The 21,201-nt window shown below is 38.9% G+C and overlaps 1 protein-coding gene across 1 annotated transcript in view; it reads right to left on the reverse strand.

The window, feature by feature from the left end:
• Positions 1 to 222: 222 nt before the first annotated feature.
• Positions 223 to 21,201, reverse strand: part of LOC138713572 (ankyrin repeat domain-containing protein 23-like) — a 163,418-nt gene continuing 142,439 nt past the window's right edge. Inside the window, exon 11 of the mRNA XM_069845759.1 lies at positions 223 to 1,077. Coding sequence (XP_069701860.1) covers positions 553 to 1,077 — 525 coding nt within the window. The 3' untranslated portion in view covers positions 223 to 552. The remainder of the gene's footprint in view (positions 1,078 to 21,201) is intronic.

Consider the following 21,201-nt stretch of genomic DNA (forward strand, 5'->3'; position numbering starts at 1 on the left):
AATAAATTATTAAGCATAAAAATTAGCCGCAGTACTGATGTGCGTGTGAGGAACAGGAGCGGTAACGGAAGCCAGTGGCGTATCAAGCTTATCGGACAGGGCGAGGCGACATACTTACTGTGCTTGAAATAGTCCAGATGAGATGCTGATGGAACAGTGGCGTATCACAATCACACAATAACAACAATCCTGTATGTTTAGATGGATAATGATACCAACATAAACAAATTGTAACATATTTTTATTTGGATATTGTGTACAGCAATTTGAATAATAATTATACAGACAATCGAACCTTCAAGATGGTAATAATAATAATAATAATAATAATAATAATAATAATAATAATAATAATAATAATAATAATATTCACAAGGTATCAGTGGCGTGTCAAGCTCCAACCACAACAAAGCCACACAACACGAGAGTAACGACAGCCTAGAGCAATGAAGTAACAGCATTACACGCAGAGCAGTGATGCCAACACAACACATTCCCGCTGGTTACTGTGGTTTAATGGTATTGCTGTCGTGTTGGCAGCACTGCGCCTGCTCAGCCCTGCAGCATGGTCGCCACTGCTGTGCGCCGGTTCTCACACGCCAGGTCCAGGGCCGTCTGTCCCCACTTATTCCTCGCCCCCCGCTCAGCGCCATGCTGCAACAGCAGCTGCACCACTGGGGCGCGGCCACGACATGCTGCACAGTGCAGTGCAGTCCACTGGTCTGCATCATCAGGCTCGTTGGGCCGCGCCCCAGCTGCCAGCAGCAGCTCACACACTGCAGGGTGCCCACAGGCTGCAGCCGTATGCAGAGCAGTCCAGCCAGATGGTCGTGACTTCACATCCGGCCGCGCCCCGGCAGCCAGCAGCGCCCTGCACGCATCCTGGCGGCCTTGCCATGCAGCCAGCCACAAGGGCGTGCGGCCATTACGATCCTCGGCGTTCACCAGGCTGCCTGCATCCAGGAGCAGCTGCACCCTGTGTGTGTCCCCCCGCTCCGCTGCCCGGTGTAGCTCAGTCCTGCCTTGGCTGTCCTTCTGCTCCAGGTTGGGCCCGACCTCAGCCGCAGCTCTGAGCTCCTGCAGCAGACAAAACAATCTGGTCAGAGGAAGCTCAGTCAGCTAGGTGACAGTTCACTAGGCTGAGTGAAGCTGATGGCAGTAGTAGTGACAGTAGCCATAACTACAGTAATGTCAGTAGTAGTGACAGTAGCCATGACTACAGTAATGTCAGTAGTAGTGACACTAGCCATAACTACAGTAATGTCAGTAGTAGTGACAGTAGCCATGACTACAGTAATGTCAGTAGTAGTGACACTAGCCATAACTACAGTAATGTCAGTAGTAGTGACAGTAGCCATGACTACAGTAATGTCAGTAGTAGTGACACTAGCCATAACTACAGTAATGTCAGTAGTAGTGACAGTAGCCATAACTACAGTAATGTCAGTAGTAGTGACAGTAGCCATAACTACAGTAATGTCAGTAGTAGTGACAGTAGCCATAACTACAGTAATGTCAGTAGTAGCGACAGCAGCCATAACTACAGTAATGTCAGTAGTAGTGACAGCAGCCATGACTACAGTAACGTCAGTAGTAGTGACAGTAGCCATAACTACAGTAATGTCAGTAGTAGTGACAGTAGCCATAACTGCAGTAATGTCAGTAGTAGTGACAGTAGCCATGACTACAGTAATGTCAGTAGTAGTGACAGTAGCCATAACTACAGTAATGTCAGTAGTAGTGACAGTAGCCATAACTGCAGTAATGTCAGTAGTAGTGACAGTAGCCATGACTACAGTAATGTCAGTAGTAATCACAGTAGCCATAACTACAGTAATGTCAGTAGTATTGACAGTAGCCACTACAGTAATGTCAGTAGTAGTGACAGCAGCCATAACTACAGTAATGTCAGTAGTAGTGACAGTAGTCATAACTACAGTAATGTCAGTAGTAGTGACAGTAGCCACGACTACAGTAATGTCAGTAGTAGTGACAGTAGTCATAACTACAGTAATGTCAGTAGTAGTGACAGTAGCCATAACTACAGTAATGTCAGTAGTAGTGACAGTAGCCATAACTACAGTAATGTCAGTAGTAGTGACAGTAGTCATAACTACAGTAATGTCAGTAGTAGTGACAGCAGCCATAACTACAGTAATGTCAGTAGTAGTGACAGTAGTCATAACTACAGTAATGTCAGTAGTAGTGACAGTAGCCACGACTACAGTAATGTCAGTAGTAGTGACAGTAGCCACGACTACAGTAATGTCAGTAGTAGTGACAGCAGCCATAACTACAGTAATGTCAGTAGTAGTGACAGTAGTCATAACTACAGTAATGTCAGTAGTAGTGACAGTAGCCACAACTACAGTAATGTCAGTAGTAGTGACAGTAGTCATAACTACAGTAATGTCAGTAGTAGTGACACTAGCCATAACTACTGTAATGTCAGTAGTAGTGACAGTAGCCATACCTACAGTAATGTCAGTAGTACTGACAGTAGCCATGACTACAGTAATGTCAGTAGTAGTGACAGTAGCCATAACTACAGTAATGTCAGTAGTAGTGACAGTAGCCATGATTACAGTAATGTCAGTAGTAGTGACAGTAGCCATAACTACAGTAATGTCTGTAGTATTGACAGTAGCCACGACTACAGTAATGTCAGTAGTAGTGACAGCAGCCATAACTACAGTAATGTCAGTAGTAGTGACAGTAGTCATAACTAGAGTAATGTCAGTAGTAGTGACAGTAGCCACAACTACAGTAATGTCAGTAGTAGTGACAGTAGCCATAACTACATTAATGTCAGTAGTAGTGACAGTAGCCATAACTACAGTAATGTCAGTAGTAGTGACAGTAGCCATAACTACAGTAATGTCAGTAGTAGTGACAGTAGCCATAACTACAGTAATGTCAGTAGTAGTGACAGTAGCCATAACTACAGTAATGTCAGTAGTAGTGACAGTAGCCATGACTACAGTAATGTCAGTAGTAGTGACAGTAGCCATGACTACTGTAATGTCAGTAGTAGTGACAGTAGCCATAACTACAGTAATGTCAGTAGTAGTGACAGTAGCCATAACTGCAGTAATGTCAGTAGTAGTGACAGTAGCCATGACTACAGTAATGTCAGTAGTAGTGACAGTAGCCATAACTACAGTAATGTCAGTAGTAGTGACAGTAGCCATAACTGCAGTAATGTCAGTAGTAGTGACAGTAGCCATGACTACAGTAATGTCAGTAGTAGTGACAGTAGCCATAACTACAGTAATGTCAGTAGTATTGACAGTAGCCACTACAGTAATGTCAGTAGTAGTGACAGCAACCATAACTACAGTAATGTCAGTAGTAGTGACAGTAGTCATAACTACAGTAATGTCAGTAGTAGTGACAGTAGCCACGACTGCAGTAATGTCAGTAGTAGTGACAGTAGTCATAACTACAGTAATGTCAGTAGTAGTGACAGTAGCCATAACTACAGTAATGTCAGTAGTAGTGACAGTAGCCATAACTACAGTAATGTCAGTAGTAGTGACAGTAGCCATAACTACAGTAATGTCAGTAGTAGTGACAGTAGCCATAACTACAGTAATGTCAGTAGTAGTGACAGTAGCCACAACTACACTAATGTCAGTAGTAGTGATAGCAGCCATAACTACAGTAATGTCAGTAGTAGTGACAGCAGCCATAACTACAGTAATGTCAGTAGTGACAGTAGCCATAACTACAATAATGTCAGTAGTAGTGACAGCAGCCATAACTACAGTAATGTCAGTAGTAGTGACAGTAGCCATAACTGCAGTAATGTCAGTAGTAGTGACAGTAGCCATGATTACAGTAATGTCAGTAGTAGTGACAGTAGCCATAACTACAGTAATGTCAGTAGTATTGACAGTAGCCACGACTACAGTAATGTCAGTAGTAGTGACAGCAGCCATAACTACAGTAATGTCAGTAGTAGTGACAGTAGTCATAACTACAGTAATGTCAGTAGTAGTGACAGTAGCCACAACTACAGTAATGTCAGTAGTAGTGACAGTAGTCATAACTACAGTAATGTCAGTAGTAGTGACAGTAGCCATAACAACAGTAATGTCAGTAGTAGTGACAGTAGCCATAACTACAGTAATGTCAGTAGTAGTGACAGTAGCCATAACTGCAGTAATGTCAGTAGTAGTGACAGTAGCCATGACTACAGTAATGTCAGTAGTAGTGACAGTAGCCATAACTACAGTAATGTCAGGAGTATTGACAGTAGCCACTACAGTAATGTCAGTAGTAGTGACAGCAGCCATAACTACAGTAATGTCAGTAGTAGTGACAGTAGTCATAACTACAGTAATGTCAGTAGTAGTGACAGTAGCCACGACTACAGTAATGTCAGTAGTAGTGACAGTAGTCATATCTACAGTAATGTCAGTAGTAGTGACAGTAGCCATAACTACAGTAATGTCAGTAGTAGTGACAGTAGCCATAACTACAGTAATGTCAGTAGTAGTGACAGTAGCCATAACTACAGTAATGTCAGTAGTAGTGACAGTAGCCATAACTACAGTAATGTCAGTAGTAGTGACAGTAACCACAACTACAGTAATGTCAGTAGTAGTGACAGCAGCCATAACTACAGTAATGTCAGTAGTAGTGACAGCAGCCATAACTACAGTAATGTCAGTAGTAGTGACATTAGCTATAACTACAATAATGTCAGTAGTAGTGACAGTAGCCATAACTACAGTAATGTCAGTAGTAGTGACAGTAGTCATAACTACAGTAATGTCAGTAGTAGTGACAGCAGCCATAACTACAGTAATGTCAGTAGTAGTGACAGTAGTCATAACTACAGTAATGTCAGTAGTAGTGACAGTAGCCACGACTACAGTAATGTCAGTAGTAGTGACAGTAGCCACGACTACAGTAATGTCAGTAGTAGTGACAGCAGCCATAACTACAGTAATGTCAGTAGTAGTGACAGTAGTCATAACTACAGTAATGTAAGTAGTGGTGACAGTAGCCACAACTACAGTAATGTCAGTAGTAGTGACAGTAGTCATAACTACAGTAATGTCAGTAGTAGTGACAGTAGCCATAACTACAGTAATGTCAGTAGTAGTGACAGTAGCCGTAACTACAGTAATGTCAGTAGTAGTGACAGTAGCCATAACTACAGTAATGTCAGTAGTAGTACCAGTAGCCATAACTACAGTAATGTCAGTAGTAGTGACAGTAGTCATAACTACAGTAATGTCAGTAGTAGTGACAGCAGCCATAACTACAGTAATGTCAGTAGTAGTGACAGCAGACATAACTACAGTAATGTCAGTAGTAGTGACAGTAGTCATAACTACAGTAATGTCAGTAGTAGTGACAGTAGTCATAACTACAGTAATGTCAGTAGTAGTGACAGTAGCCACGACTACAGTAATGTCAGTAGTAGTGACAGTAGCCACGACTGCAGTAATGTCAGTAGTAGTGACAGTAGCCACGACTACAGTAATGTCAGTAGTAGTGACAGCAGCCACGACTACAGTAATGTCAGTAGTAGTGACAGCAGACATAACTACAGTAATGTCAGTAGTAGTGACAGTAGCCACAACTACAGTAATGTCAGTAGTAGTGACAGTAGCCATGACTACAGTAATGTCAGTAGTAGTGACAGTAGCCATGACTACAGTAATGTCAGTAGTAGTGACAGTAGCCATAACTACAGTAATGTCAGTAGTAGTGACAGTAGCCATGACTACAGTAATGTCAGTAGTAGTGACAGTAGCCATGACTACAGTAATGTCAGTAGTAGTGACAGTAGCCACGACTACAGTAATGTCAGTAGTATTGACAGTAGCCACGACTACAGTAATGTCAGTAGTATTGACAGTAGCCACGACTACAGTAATGTCAGTAGTAGTGACAGCAGCCATAACTACAGTAATGTCAGTAGTAGTGACAGTAGCCACGACTACAGTAATGTCAGTAGTAGTGACAGTAGCCACGACTACAGTAATGTCAGTAGTAGTGACAGTAGCCACGACTACAGTAATGTCAGTAGTAGTGACAGTAGCCATAACTACAGTAATGTCAGTAGTAGTGACAGTAGCCATAACTACAGTAATGTCAGTAGTAGTGACAGTAGCCATAACTACAGTAATGTCAGTAGTAGTGACAGTAGCCATAACTACAGTAATGTCAGTAGTAGTGACAGTAGCCATGACTACAGTAATGTCAGTAGTAGTGACAGTAGCCATGACTACTGTAATGTCAGTAGTAGTGACAGTAGCCATAACTACAGTAATGTCAGTAGTAGTGACAGTAGCCATAACTGCAGTAATGTCAGTAGTAGTGACAGTAGCCATGACTACAGTAATGTCAGTAGTAGTGACAGTAGCCATAACTACAGTAATGTCAGTAGTAGTGACAGTAGCCATAACTGCAGTAATGTCAGTAGTAGTGACAGTAGCCATGACTACAGTAATGTCAGTAGTAGTGACAGTAGCCATAACTACAGTAATGTCAGTAGTATTGACAGTAGCCACTACAGTAATGTCAGTAGTAGTGACAGCAACCATAACTACAGTAATGTCAGTAGTAGTGACAGTAGTCATAACTACAGTAATGTCAGTAGTAGTGACAGTAGCCACGACTGCAGTAATGTCAGTAGTAGTGACAGTAGTCATAACTACAATAATGTCAGTAGTAGTGACAGTAGCCATAACTACAGTAATGTCAGTAGTAGTGACAGTAGCCATAACTACAGTAATGTCAGTAGTAGTGACAGTAGCCATAACTACAATAATGTCAGTAGTAGTGACAGTAGCCATAACTACAGTAATGTCAGTAGTAGTGACAGTAGCCACAACTACAGTAATGTCAGTAGTAGTGATAGCAGCCATAACTACAGTAATGTCAGTAGTAGTGACAGCAGCCATAACTACAGTAATGTCAGTAGTGACAGTAGCCATAACTACAATAATGTCAGTAGTAGTGACAGCAGCCATAACTACAGTAATGTCAGTAGTAGTGACAGTAGCCATAACTGCAGTAATGTCAGTAGTAGTGACAGTAGCCATGATTACAGTAATGTCAGTAGTAGTGACAGTAGCCATAACTACAGTAATGTCAGTAGTATTGACAGTAGCCACGACTACAGTAATGTCAGTAGTAGTGACAGCAGCCATAACTACAGTAATGTCAGTAGTAGTGACAGTAGTCATAACTACAGTAATGTCAGTAGTAGTGACAGTAGCCACAACTACAGTAATGTCAGTAGTAGTGACAGTAGTCATAACTACAGTAATGTCAGTAGTAGTGACAGTAGCCATAACTACAGTAATGTCAGTAGTAGTGACAGTAGCCATAACTACAGTAATGTCAGTAGTAGTGACAGTAGCCATAACTGCAGTAATGTCAGTAGTAGTGACAGTAGCCATGACTACAGTAATGTCAGTAGTAGTGACAGTAGCCATAACTACAGTAATGTCAGGAGTATTGACAGTAGCCACTACAGTAATGTCAGTAGTAGTGACAGCAGCCATAACTACAGTAATGTCAGTAGTAGTGACAGTAGTCATAAGTACAGTAATGTCAGTAGTAGTGACAGTAGCCACGACTACAGTAATGTCAGTAGTAGTGACAGTAACCACAACTACAGTAATGTCAGTAGTAGTGACAGCAGCCATAACTACAGTAATGTCAGTAGTAGTGACAGTAGTCATAACTACAGTAATGTCAGTAGTAGTGACAGTAGCCACAACTACAGTAATGTCAGTAGTAGTGACAGTAGTCATAACTACAGTAATGTCAGTAGTAGTGACAGTAGCCATAACTGCAGTAATGTCAGTAGTAGTGACAGTAGCCATGACTACAGTAATGTCAGTAGTAGTGACAGTAGCCATAACTACAGTAATGTCAGGAGTATTGACAGTAGCCACTACAGTAATGTCAGTAGTAGTGACAGCAGCCATAACTACAGTAATGTCAGTAGTAGTGACAGTAGTCATAACTACAGTAATGTCAGTAGTAGTGACAGTAGCCACGACTACAGTAATGTCAGTAGTAGTGACAGTAGTCATAACTACAGTAACGTCAGTAGTAGTGACAGCCATAACTACAGTAATGTCAGTAGTAGTGACAGTAGCCATAACTACAGTAATGTCAGTAGTAGTGACAGTAGCCATAACTACAGTAATGTCAGTAGTAGTGACAGTAGCCATAACTACAGTAATGTCAGTAGTAGTGACAGTAACCACAACTACAGTAATGTCAGTAGTAGTGACAGCAGCCATAACTACAGTAATGTCAGTAGTAGTGACAGCAGCCATAACTACAGTAATGTCAGTAGTAGTGACATTAGCCATAACTACAATAATGTCAGTAGTAGTGACAGTAGCCATAACTACAGTAATGTCAGTAGTAGTGACAGTATTCATAACTACAGTAATGTCAGTAGTAGTGACAGCAGCCATAACTACAGTAATGTCAGTAGTAGTGACAGTAGCCACGACTACAGTAATGTCAGTAGTAGTGACAGTAGCCACGACTACAGTAATGTCAGTAGTAGTGACAGCAGCCATAACTACAGTAATGTCAGTAGTAGTGACAGTAGTCATAACTACAGTAATATCAGTAGTAGTGACAGTAGCCACAACTACAGTAATGTCAGTAGTAGTGACAGTAGTCATAACTACAGTAATGTCAGTAGTAGTGACAGTAGCCATAACTACAGTAATGTCAGTAGTAGTGACAGTAGCCGTAACTACAGTAATGTCAGTAGTAGTGACAGTAGCCATAACTACAGTAATGTCAGTAGTAGTGACAGTAGCCATAACTACAGTAATGTCAGTAGTAGTGACAGTAGTCATAACTACAGTAATGTCAGTAGTAGTGACAGCAGCCATAACTACAGTAATGTCAGTAGTAGTGACAGCAGCCATAACTACAGTAATGTCAGTAGTAGTGACAGTAGTCATAACTACAGTAATGTCAGTAGTTGTGACAGTAGTCATAACTACAGTAATGTCAGTAGTAGTGACAGTAGTCATAACTACAGTAATGGCAGTAGTAGTGACAGTAGTCATAACTACAGTAATGTCAGTAGTAGTGACAGCAGCCACAACTACAGTAATGTCAGTAGTAGTGACAGTAGCCACGTCTACAGTAATGTCAGTAGCCACGACTGCAGTAATGTCAGTAGTAGTGACAGTAGCCACGACTACAGTAATGTCAGTAGTAGTGACAGCAGCCACGACTACAGTAATGTCAGTAGTAGTGACAGCAGACATAACTACAGTAATGTCAGTAGTAGTGACAGTAGCCACAACTACAGTAATGTCAGTAGTAGTGACAGTAGCCATGACTACAGTAATGTCAGTAGTAGTGACAGTAGCCATGACTACAGTAATGTCAGTAGTAGTGACAGTAGCCATAACTACAGTAATGTCAGTAGTAGTGACAGTAGCCATGACTACAGTAATGTCAGTAGTAGTGACAGTAGCCATGACTACAGTAATGTCAGTAGTAGTGACAGTAGCCACGACTACAGTAATGTCAGTAGTATTGACAGTAGCCACGACTACAGTAATGTCAGTAGTATTGACAGTAGCCACGACTACAGTAATGTCAGTAGTAGTGACAGCAGCCATAACTACAGTAATGTCAGTAGTAGTGACAGTAGCCACGACTACAGTAATGTCAGTAGTAGTGACAGTAGCCACGACTACAGTAATGTCAGTAGTAGTGACAGTAGCCACGACTACAGTAATGTCAGTAGTAGTGACAGTAGCCATAACTACAGTAATGTCAGTAGTAGTGACAGTAGCCATAACTACAGTAATGTCAGTAGTAGTGACAGTAGCCATAACTACAGTAATGTCAGTAGTAGTGACAGTAGCCATAACTACAGTAATGTCAGTAGTAGTGACAGTAGCCATAACTACAGTAATGTCAGTAGTAGTGACAGTAGTCATAACTACAGTAATGTCAGTAGTAGTGACAGTAGCCATAACTACAGTAATGTCAGTAGTAGTGACAGTAGTCATAACTACAGTAATGTCAGTAGTAGTGACAGCAGCCATAACTACAGTAATGTCAGTAGTAGTGACAGTAGTCATAACTACAGTAATGTCAGTAGTAGTGACAGCAGCCATAACTACAGTAATGTCAGTAGTAGTGACAGTAGTCATAACTACAGTAATGTCAGTAGTGGTGACAGTAGCCATGACTACAGTAATGTCAGTAGTAGTGACAGTAGCCACGACTACAGTAATGTCAGTAGTAGTGACAGTAGCCACGACTACAGTAATGTCAGTAGTAGTGACAGCAGCCATGACTACAGTAATGTCAGTAGTAGTGACAGTAGTCATAACTACAGTAATGTCAGTAGTAGTGACAGTAGCCACAACTACAGTAATGTCAGTAGTAGTGACAGTAGTCATAACTACAGTAATGTCAGTAGTAGTGACAGTAGCCATAACTACAGTAATGTCAGTAGTAGTGACAGTAGCCATAACTACAGTAATGTCAGTAGTAGTGACAGTAGCCATAACTACAGTAATGTCAGTAGTAGTGACAGTAGCCATAACTACAGTAATGTCAGTAGTAGTGACAGTAGTCATAACTACAGTAATGTCAGTAGTAGTGACAGTAGTCATAACTACAGTAATGGCAGTAGTAGTGACAGTAGCCATAACTACAGTAATGTCAGTAGTACCCTATTAGTAGCAGTACTAATAATGGTGGCAGCAGTTCTAATCTGAAAACTCAAATTAAGTTTGCTCTCCAACTGCAGCTGGTCGCAATCTCTGTTGTAACAGTTTGTATCAATCATTGCTCATAACTGTAACCATGGCAACAGCTCACACTTACTGCTGTCTTCTGGCGCTCCGCTTGCAACTCGTCCGCCATTTTCTTCAGTTCCTCCCCCTTCGCTTGCAGTTCTTCTCGCAGAGCCCGCAGTGCTTCCTCCTTACTCTGCAATTAAAAACAAATCTGGTTGAGAAGAACCTCAGGTGCCGATAACTGGAATAGAAACATGACTATGATGATGATGACGATGATTTTATAATACTAATAATATTATAACTAATATTCCTTTTATCATTATTAAAATGTGCAAAGACTGAATGGAGCTCGTAAACTCCCTCGTAAAAGGTTAAAGGTAAAAGAGAAGATGGAAAAAATACGATAAAATAACTTAAATGGGAACGTTTGGAGAACAGACGTAGGAAAAGTGGAATAACGTCACTGTATAGAGCACATCTAGGTCAGAAAGCATGGGTAGACATAACGGCGCGGTTAGAGAAGCCAACGTACTATAGTAGCATTCTTATTGTGTTGCGTATAACTTATAACTGTATTAAGTATTGTAGGGGAGAGTTGCGTAATTTGTACCGTTGCCTAAATTGTACCATCGTCTTGAAAATTAGTTCCTTGATAAGTGTTGTCATCTACGTCACACATTGTGAACTACATCTACAAATATGCCATTTTATGAGAGACGAAGGCTGTGGGTTGTGAAGTGAGAAAACTTGGTTTAGGTAGTTTCAATCTAGTTTCTGCGCTACCTGGCTACAACAATTACTTCCGAAAGCTAAGTGGAAGTCCACAATGCTGTATATTATTTAAAACTACATTTATATATTGTAACTGTCATTAAGTTACAGACTTCTGTTAGGAACCGTTAAGCAGCAAGAATTTAACAAAGAAAACATGGCGAGGTTGCGTATAATGTACCGGTACAACATAGGGAACTTTCATTATAAATGTATGAAATTATAGTGACGAATGAAGAAAAATATACCTAAATTAAATCAGCAATTATAATTTATTACCTTCTAATCATTCTAATATGAATATAATACTATAATTTTTATTTTAGGAAATAAAACACATTCAATTCTGAATTTAAAATAGTCATGTCAGACGTTCATTACAAATAATAAAAATTACTGTGACAAAATAGCATAAACACAATAAATTATGCATTTAGAATTTAATCGAATAATTTCCACATTTCATGTTCTGGCGTTTTTAAGTTTCTTCCTTTGTAACAAATTATAATTGCATTTTACATTAATTCCAGAATGGCAAAAATCTTGCTGTTGCTGCATATATGAATGGCGATCATGCAATAAATGAATGTGCCCGAATGTACAATGTGCCTAAGCCTACAATACTAAAACATGCGAAAAACAAAAACGTAAATGCTATTGGAGATGTTAAATCGTTTGGAAGAACCGCAGTATTTTCGGAAGAAATTGAAAATGAACTTGAAAATCACATTCTAAAGTTTGAATAAATGATATTTGGATTAACTCGAGCAGATGTTAGGAAACTTGCTTTCGATGTAGCTCAGAGAAATGGACTGCCACTTAATTTCAATCGTGAAAAGGACCAAGCATTGAAGAAATGGTATTATGCACAGCCTATCTGAAGAGGCATCCCAAAATGTGTAGGCAGACAGAGGCAACATCTATGGCTCGAGCGAAAGAGTACAACAAGGAACGTGTCTATGAATTCTTCGAACTGCTGGAAAACAGTGAAAGATACAAATTGGAATCCACGAGAATTTTCAATGTGGACGAAAGTGGCTTCTCCACAGTGCAGAAGAAGACACAGAAAATCGTAGCGAGGAAAGGCAAGAAAGAAGTGGGTGTGATATCGAGCGGAGAAAAAGGAGTGAATACAACGAAGTGCCGGTGCATCTGGTCAATATTTTCCTCCCATGAATATGATCTGTCTGTTGGTGCTCCACATGTCATTTTTATTACAGTTTCAGAAACTGGCTACATCAACTATCAATTGTTCGTCAAATGATGCAACAATTCATTTCCTCCGTCCATCCTACCAAAGAAAGGCCAGTATTGCTATTGCTTGATGGACACACCATCCTCAGCAAGAACTTTGATGCCCTGGTGTATGTGGTACAATTTAGGAAACCAGTTGCCTAATTTGTACTCATTGCAGACATTTAGAAAACTGAACGTCATGACTTTATGTTAACTTGAAGTAAACTTTTCTTTTTAGGAAAATCCTCCCAACATACCAGGAATTAAGATGTCGCTATTGAAATGATTCAACATTTGTCAGTTAAAATTAGAAAAAATAAAATGTGTAAAATGGTACAAATAAGGCAACTCTGCCCTATAATTGTGTTGTGTATTGTATAATTGTATTGTAAATTGTAATTTTATTGTGTATTGTTTATATTGTGTATACCACTGCCACTGGGTGCTGACCACTTGCAGTGTAAATAAATACATACGTACAAACTGTAACCACGGTAACAGCTCACACTTACTTCTTCCAGCTGGCGCCTCATCTCCCACCCAGCCTCCAGTTCTTGTCTCAGCTTCCCCAGCTGATCCTGGTAACTCTGTAATATAAACAATTCTGGATTAGACAAAGCTCAGCTGGTTAGGTGACAGTCTGACTTGAAGCAACAGGTTTCATGAAGGAATCAAGCTGATGGCCGGTATACAGCATCAGGAAATGACACAGCAGCTACCAATGTTTGGATAAAGGCTTTCAGATGAAACTTCTCATCAGTCTATTATTTTCCCTAAAGAGTTCAATAAATATGATGAGTCCTCAAATAAACTGAACATCTGCAGGAAGTTGATCTTCATTTTCATGATGAAGTTTTAAGAAATGGGCCTCAGAACAAACCGTAATTTATATTTTCATGGTAAGCCCAAAAATAAATGGACCGTGGATCACCTAACTACCAGAACATAATTCAGTCTTTCATAAGCCATAAAACAGATCCGCTGTTGGTCATCTAGACCAGTGTGCATCAAACGTTGTGAAGATGCTGCCCACTTTTTGGGGAGCCTTTTCATTGCAACCTCCTCTTCCCTCACTACCGTATATGTACCTCTCTTTAAAAAAAAAAAAAAAAAAAAAAAAAAAAAAAAAAAATTACTGAAAATCAGTCGATAGCAGCCACTTTGTAAAGTATCGTACCTGCGAGATGAGAAACCAGAATATGCTAACCTACTTTCCAATGTACTTATTTTGCTTCTTAGACGTGACTTCCTTATTGACATATCTTTCAAACACTTTCACTAAGTTTTCGTCAAATACGACATAAATGTATGTTAATAAGCCATTGTTGTTTTATTTTATGATCCATCCCTCTGCTCTTTACATGACAACCCAAGGCGTCGCGACCCATACTTTGAGAACCACTGGTCTAGACCTGCCCGCCCTGATATGTAATCCACATTTTCATGATTACATTTCTCCTCATAAAATCAACTCTAAACTAGTCACTGTCCTTGGACTCCTGTTACTTAAGTATGATTTATATGTTGTTGCTTTTAATGTAACTTCCTAGCTTCTTCTGTCGCACGTTGATGCTTTACCAGAATGAATATCTGGCTGGAAAATACGCTGGCTCATAAACATTTACACGGTCCTATCTCCTCTTTTATTTCTTAACTGTTTATAACAGTGGAATATCTTAATAACAGTTCTCACATACTTTTCTCTAGCAGGAATTGTCAACTATTTCTTTTCATGTTAAACTTGGGGGACATAAACTTTGCTTTTTAAGGAACCAGTATAGAAAGACCCAATTGCACAGGACAAGGACAACACATCATGCCACACTTGCTTCTTAGACAAAGGCCATACCACTGCAAATGGCTGCACTGAAGGCAGATGTATTCGCCAGTTGTTCAGAGATTCATTCCGTGAAGTCCTGACATCCCATTTCGTTGGAAGCTGCTAGTAAAATCAACCGGCTTATCGCTTTCACTGAGCATTAATGTTGCACACATTCAACTTGTCATTGAGTGTGTTTTAGTCAATGGGAATTCAAAATAAGACGCTAGTGAAATAAATAAGCAGCTTCATTAGAAAATATAGCCAGCAAATTGGCCGGCGAATAAGGAAGCTTGTTCAAAGCAAATACAAGCAGCGCCATATAAATCACACTTTAGCTAGCCCCTCACCTAACCCACTCAAACCTTCTCACTGTCCTCGGCCTTCTGTCACTTAGCTATCGCCATCTTCATCTTTCAGATATTGCCAGTAATATTACTGTCACTACATTGTGATATATAATGGAGTACCCATATTTATCATTCAATTAAGTGCCTATTTGAACACAACTTCGCGTCTGCATGTCTGCCTATTTTAAAGTTTTTCGTGCTAACTACTCCAACCTTTAATGTACCCTCATCTGCCCAATTACTGTATCTGTAACCATGGTAACAGCTCATCACTTACTTTTTCCTGCTGGAGCCGCAACTGGTGCTCTCCTTCATATTTCTGCCTCAGTTCTGCTTTCTCCTGTAACCACAAAGGAATCAGGTTCAGACGTAGCCCAGTCAGTAATGTGGCAGTACAATGAGAAACAGTATAACTCACAACCAACTACTGAATGTATTGCACTAAACAACACAACATTTCTAATTCTATCTTTCGCATTATATACATGGCTACAAATTTGTCTTAAATATTTTTCAATTTTCCTCATCACCCATTTTCTGAATGTCTGGCAGTAGCAAATAGTACTGTGGAATAAAACATTAACTGTGATCTAATATAAGTTGTTCAGTAGTAACTGTAAATATGGCAACAGCGGAACTCTTACCCTTTCCGATTCTTCTTTCACCTTTTCCAGTTCAGCCTGTGTTTCTCTTAATTCCCTCTCTCTCAGCTTCAATTCCTCCTTCAGCTCCTCAATGTTGTTGCTGCTCCCTACTTTTTCCTCTTCCTTCCTTGCCTCCAGGCCATGCAGGGACTGCGAGTCCAACCTCTGCTTGAGGACCCTCACCTCCTCTATTAGAGGAAGCAGCAGTCTAACTTGTCCCTCCAGGGTCTTCACTCGCTGCTTGAGGTCGGGGATAGGATTCGGTTTTGCCATTCTGCACACCAGAAAGCAAGAAAACAGTGAAACCTACAAATACTATTCAAAAGTCACTTCCGTTAACACGTACTCCAATGATCTTACAGAAACTGTAATGAATGAGTGCAATGCAGCTTTCAACGTCATTTCTATCAAGTACTTCGGCTTGCTCAATTATGTTAGCAAGTCCGTAAAAATTCGTTCTCAAAATATTGGATTAGAAAAATAATACAGCTTCACTGACTGACAAATACCAATGTTTATCCTCAGAATATCACGGAAGTGGAGAAGATTAGATACATTTCCACTTTTAGATGAATCGCTTCTAGGTTACTTTAACATTTACTACTCATTTTCTTTATTTGCAATTCAGTACAAACTTGACATAATTATAGAGAGTTGCAACAAATTTCATGACCGCGGAAAACAACAGTTGCTCATTTACACATGTTGGAATCTGAGCAGTGTTAGAACAATACCATAATCAGCACGGGCTGACGTTGCTAGCATGTTACTTTTAATCTAAGAATTTGCAGACTTTGTTGATAAGTACATAAATCCTAATGATTGATTTCAGGTTGTAAGACTCACAGTTTTTAAGATCAATTTCGTCACTTTTGGACTGTTTCGTTTTTAGACTAATTTTTTCAATTTTGGTAGTACATTTTTGGCTATTTTTGCGACTTTTGATATTACTTGAAATTTTTGTTTTCACTTAAATTTAACATAATTGAATTTTATTTTATTTTGTACTTCACTTGCCGTCCTCATTTACAGCAAGGGTAGGATGGAATATATTTTTCATGGAAGAGCAATTCAAGAACAGACGATAAGCTTGATTCCTTGAACAGTCCCAAGGATTTAGAGAGAGAAAACTGTACAAATCAATCACCTGTTTCTTATTTTACAAATAGAATGCCCACAAACTTCATAAAGTATCAGGACTTTCCAGGATTCTGTAAATTCTGTTCAGATAACGATATTCTCCATTGCATGATGAGTTTTATTTCCACACTCCTCATCTTAGCAACAAATAGCAAACTTGCTATCGAGAATGAAGTTAAAAAGAAATTATCAGCACAGTCAGTAACATTACCACAAACTGTAACAAGTCACAGTAACTCATCAGAATTTTTCAAAGAATTGTGCGATGTTCTAGATTCATTGGATATTCCTCTTGGAAATTAAATAACACAAAACTGACGGTAATTGTGCAATGCAACAGCGGACAATCAATTCTTAGTAATTCACATATCATCTTCATAATCCATAACATAGACTGGTTGTTCATGATACAGCATGCTGTACTTGTGCAAGAGCACAGCCATTCGGCTACCCAATCATTCACAGAATAGAAGTGATAAGCACAATAAACCTCAGGCTGCAGAGAGAGAGAGAGAGAGAGAGAGAGAGAGAGAGACAGAGACTTAAGAAATTATATTCTGCAGTGCTGCAAATGCAATGCAGAATGAGACGGCAAATTGAAATACAGTGTGATTTTATGTTATTTTCTATTTAGTATGTGTTATAAAATATATGTTTTATCTGGGAATATTGGCAACTTAAATTAGCCAGCTATAAAATATCGGTAGGCGCCATTTGCTACATCTACGTTGTTTTCCATGGTGTTATATAGAATTCGTTTTTTTTAACATTTGAAAGTTACACCTAATAAGTTACAATTTTTCTTTCCTTCGTTGGCTTCTGTGTGATGTATATAGTCACAAACACGTGGTTTTAATTTGCAGCCACAAATATTTTCACCATAAAAATAGTTGACACTTACCTGTAACTTATATTGGTAATTTGCTAGGAGACGTCGCTGCATGTAGACCACTTTTACACTAAACCTAAAATTTGTTTTCGCAAGATATACTAAAACCCTAAACTAAACTAACCTAACCTAACCTTTTCCTTAATCTGTGACAGGTTACATTAGGTTAGGTTAATGTTTTGGTATACGTCGTATACACTAAGGTTAGGTTTAGTGTAAAAGTGGTCTATATGCAACGACGTATCCTAGCAAACTACCTTTATACATTCTAATGCACTGTTCTAGTTTTCCCCCTCCTATTTCTTACGAATGTAACACTCAAGAGGTCCAGGATGCAATACGAAAAATGACCACTTTCCTAGTAATTCGTCCTGGACCCCTCGCATATTATATTAGTAACTATAACAAAAGAGGAGGAGGGCTAAAACAATGCATTATAATAGGATATAAATAGGGAAACAGGCCTATGTATGAAACGAATTTTATGTTCAAAGTAGCCTATTTGTGGCTGCAAACTAAAACCACGAATTTAATCACTATATAAACATCTCACATAACGTAATGAAATAAAAAATGTGCCTTCTTTGGTGTAGCCCTAGCTTAGGTGTTTCCCCCCTCCCCCCACCCCCCGAGAAATCAACGCAGAAATAATTATTCAAACACAGTTTTGCGTTTACCCATTGGCGCAGCCACGCAGAGGAGTGGTTTGGCTAATGAAACTTTTGTTTCTCAATTTATGGGTAATATTCACAGTATTATACAACCAGCGAGGTAATTTGCTACGAGACGTCGTTGCATATAGACCACTTTTACACTGAACCTAAAATTGTTTTTACAAGATATAGTAAAACCCTAAACTAACCTACCTTTACCTTACTCCGTAACAGGTTACGTTAGGTTAGGTTAGTGTTTTAGTATACGTTGTATACACTAAGGTTCGGTTTAGTGTAAAAGTGGTCTATATGCAACGACGTCTCCTAGCAAATTACCTTCTTGTCTTTGTTGTGTGTATTAGCAATATCCTGTCATGGCAATCAAATAGGCCTAAGGAAGATTGATTCACAATATAGGCTGTAAACGGCCTTGATTTAAGCAGTGTCGTGTTCTTGGAAGCATGTGTCTCATTTTAGCACCCTCTCCTCTGTCCCTAATTAAAATCCACTGCCTTTAACGTTACAATGCAAGAAATTGTTAAATATTATTTCGTACACTTCAATCTTATATTCCAAGAAATATTTTCTCTGAAAACAGCAAGAATCGTTAATATTAAGATCGACCAAATACTTACTTGGAAGGTTAGGAAGACACAAAATACAGTAACTACTAAAACAAAACGGTTTAACTAATTATTTCTATGATATCACAACAATCCACGTATTATTGGAAAACACAAGCGACAAATAAAATGTCACAATGAAAATAAAACACTATTCTATTTGACAACGAATAATAATATAAACTTCGTCTTCCCTACAATTGCCACGTACACTAAACTTAGATACAATGCTGCCAACGCTAATAATGTAAAGTAATTTCGATAAAGATGAAATGGAAGAAAACTAGATAAGTGGAAGGACTGAAACGTGATTATTTTTCATTAATCAAAAGTGCAAGGCATTAAAACGTTACAGGAGACGCTATTAGTGATAATATTTTATATATCTATTATTATCTGCCCTTATATTGGCAATGTACATTGACTAGTAAATAGCCGCGCATGGGCTTTCTTTCTTCCACAAGATGGCGGACTCACACATCACATCGTTCAATGTTCTTATAATAGATGGCAGGACAATGCCTTGAAGCAGAGACATCTGGTGTCAGAGTGGCAAAATGCTCCAGATCCACAAGAATAACAAATCAGCATCTTCAATGGAAGTATATGAAGTATGAACAGCATTGCTTTTAAACCACTACAGGTTGCACAACACAAAGCTCTAGACTGATTCAAAAGTCTGACTGGTTTACTAGAACATCTCACTATGCCATATATACGTGAAGTTCTTATCAAAATTATACGGAAGTTTTACATTCGACTTCAAAGAAGCCCAAATTATTTCGTTAAAAGAATTGGGGACTATAATGTAGAGGACTTCAGACTGCACAGTACGCCGAATAATCTCACTGGTGGTCTTGTGATACAGTGTAAGGAAGCACAAACAAATTTCCAAACATTTTCAAGGACATCGACGTCTTCGAATTTGTGCGAAGAAGAGATTCTGTGAACTAACAACACAAGAAACAACAACATCATAGTGCAGTCAGGGACCCATGAAGTCCGATACTGCATCAAAATCCAAGAAGAATTAAAAAAATAATAATAACAATTTCAACTATCTCTTCCCCTCTTCTAAAACAATTCCGGCATTTAACTTTTACCTCTTGTCTTGCTCCGAAATAAAAATAGGTGAATATTACTAATATGTGTATCCTAAATCTGAATTTAAAATCCAAATTTCCCCATCACGTACTATTTTCCAGAGAAAGTGAATTGAATTTTTTACGAAAATTTTTTTTTTTTAATTTATTACTGCTACTGATAAAATTACAACACACTAGTAATTCACAATTTATATAAATTATTATATAATATTACTTGAAAAATGTGTACTGGATACAAAAATGATGTTACATAGTATAAAACACAAAAAACACAACAAAAATAAAAATATTTCTTGCGTAAAATGTAAAAAATCTCGGAATTTGAACATACATTCAAGATAATGTTGTGTATGACTTCTAGACTAACGTTTGTCTTACAAGCATCACATTCAAAACATAAGAGACAAAGCATTTCAAAGATACATGGCACTCTATCCACTCTGACTTCAAGGAAAGCAAAGGTCCTGCTGTACACATCAGTCATCCGATCATACATCCACTACTGCTGTGAGATATGGGGCCAAGCTCATCCACCCGAAGAGTCTGGAAGGAATTCCAAGAGCTGTCTGCAGAACAATCACTGGTGCACACTACCTCACGCACAATGTCAAACTCTACAGTGAACTTCATATACCCTTCCTGGTTGCTCATATTCATGATCTACAGACTACATACAGGAATAAGCTACTTCTTCATGCGAACCCTTTACTAAGAGACATAACATAAATTCAAACAAATACCTCCGTCTTTGACGGTCTTAGTAATCAATTTTCTTCAACATAACCTATTTATATTTCAATTTGTATAATCATATTTTTGTAAAATCTAGGGTCAAGGTTAACCCTAGGATGCATGGCCTCTTGGACTTACATCAATGCATAATGGGGGCCTCAAAGGTCCCCAATTTAAATTCAATTGATATTCTTATATTTTAAGTTCAAATTCAATGTTCTGGTATTTTTATTCAATTAGTTATTCAATATAGTGCTATAATAGAATAATTATACACTATGTATATGTTTTGTGTAGCTAAATATGATAAAAATTACTCTATATGCACAAGTTCGGAAATTATATTTCCACTATATAAAGTGGTCCTGCACTAGTGTTGTCGTGGTCTAAGGCATCCTGCCTATGACACGCGTTACGAAATGCGCACTGATTCGATTCCTCATGAGGGAAGAAATTTTCTCTTCAA

The sequence above is a fragment of the Periplaneta americana genome, chromosome 2, assembly GCF_040183065.1.
Source record: "Periplaneta americana isolate PAMFEO1 chromosome 2, P.americana_PAMFEO1_priV1, whole genome shotgun sequence".
Classification (NCBI taxonomy): Eukaryota; Metazoa; Arthropoda; class Insecta; order Blattodea; family Blattidae; genus Periplaneta; species Periplaneta americana.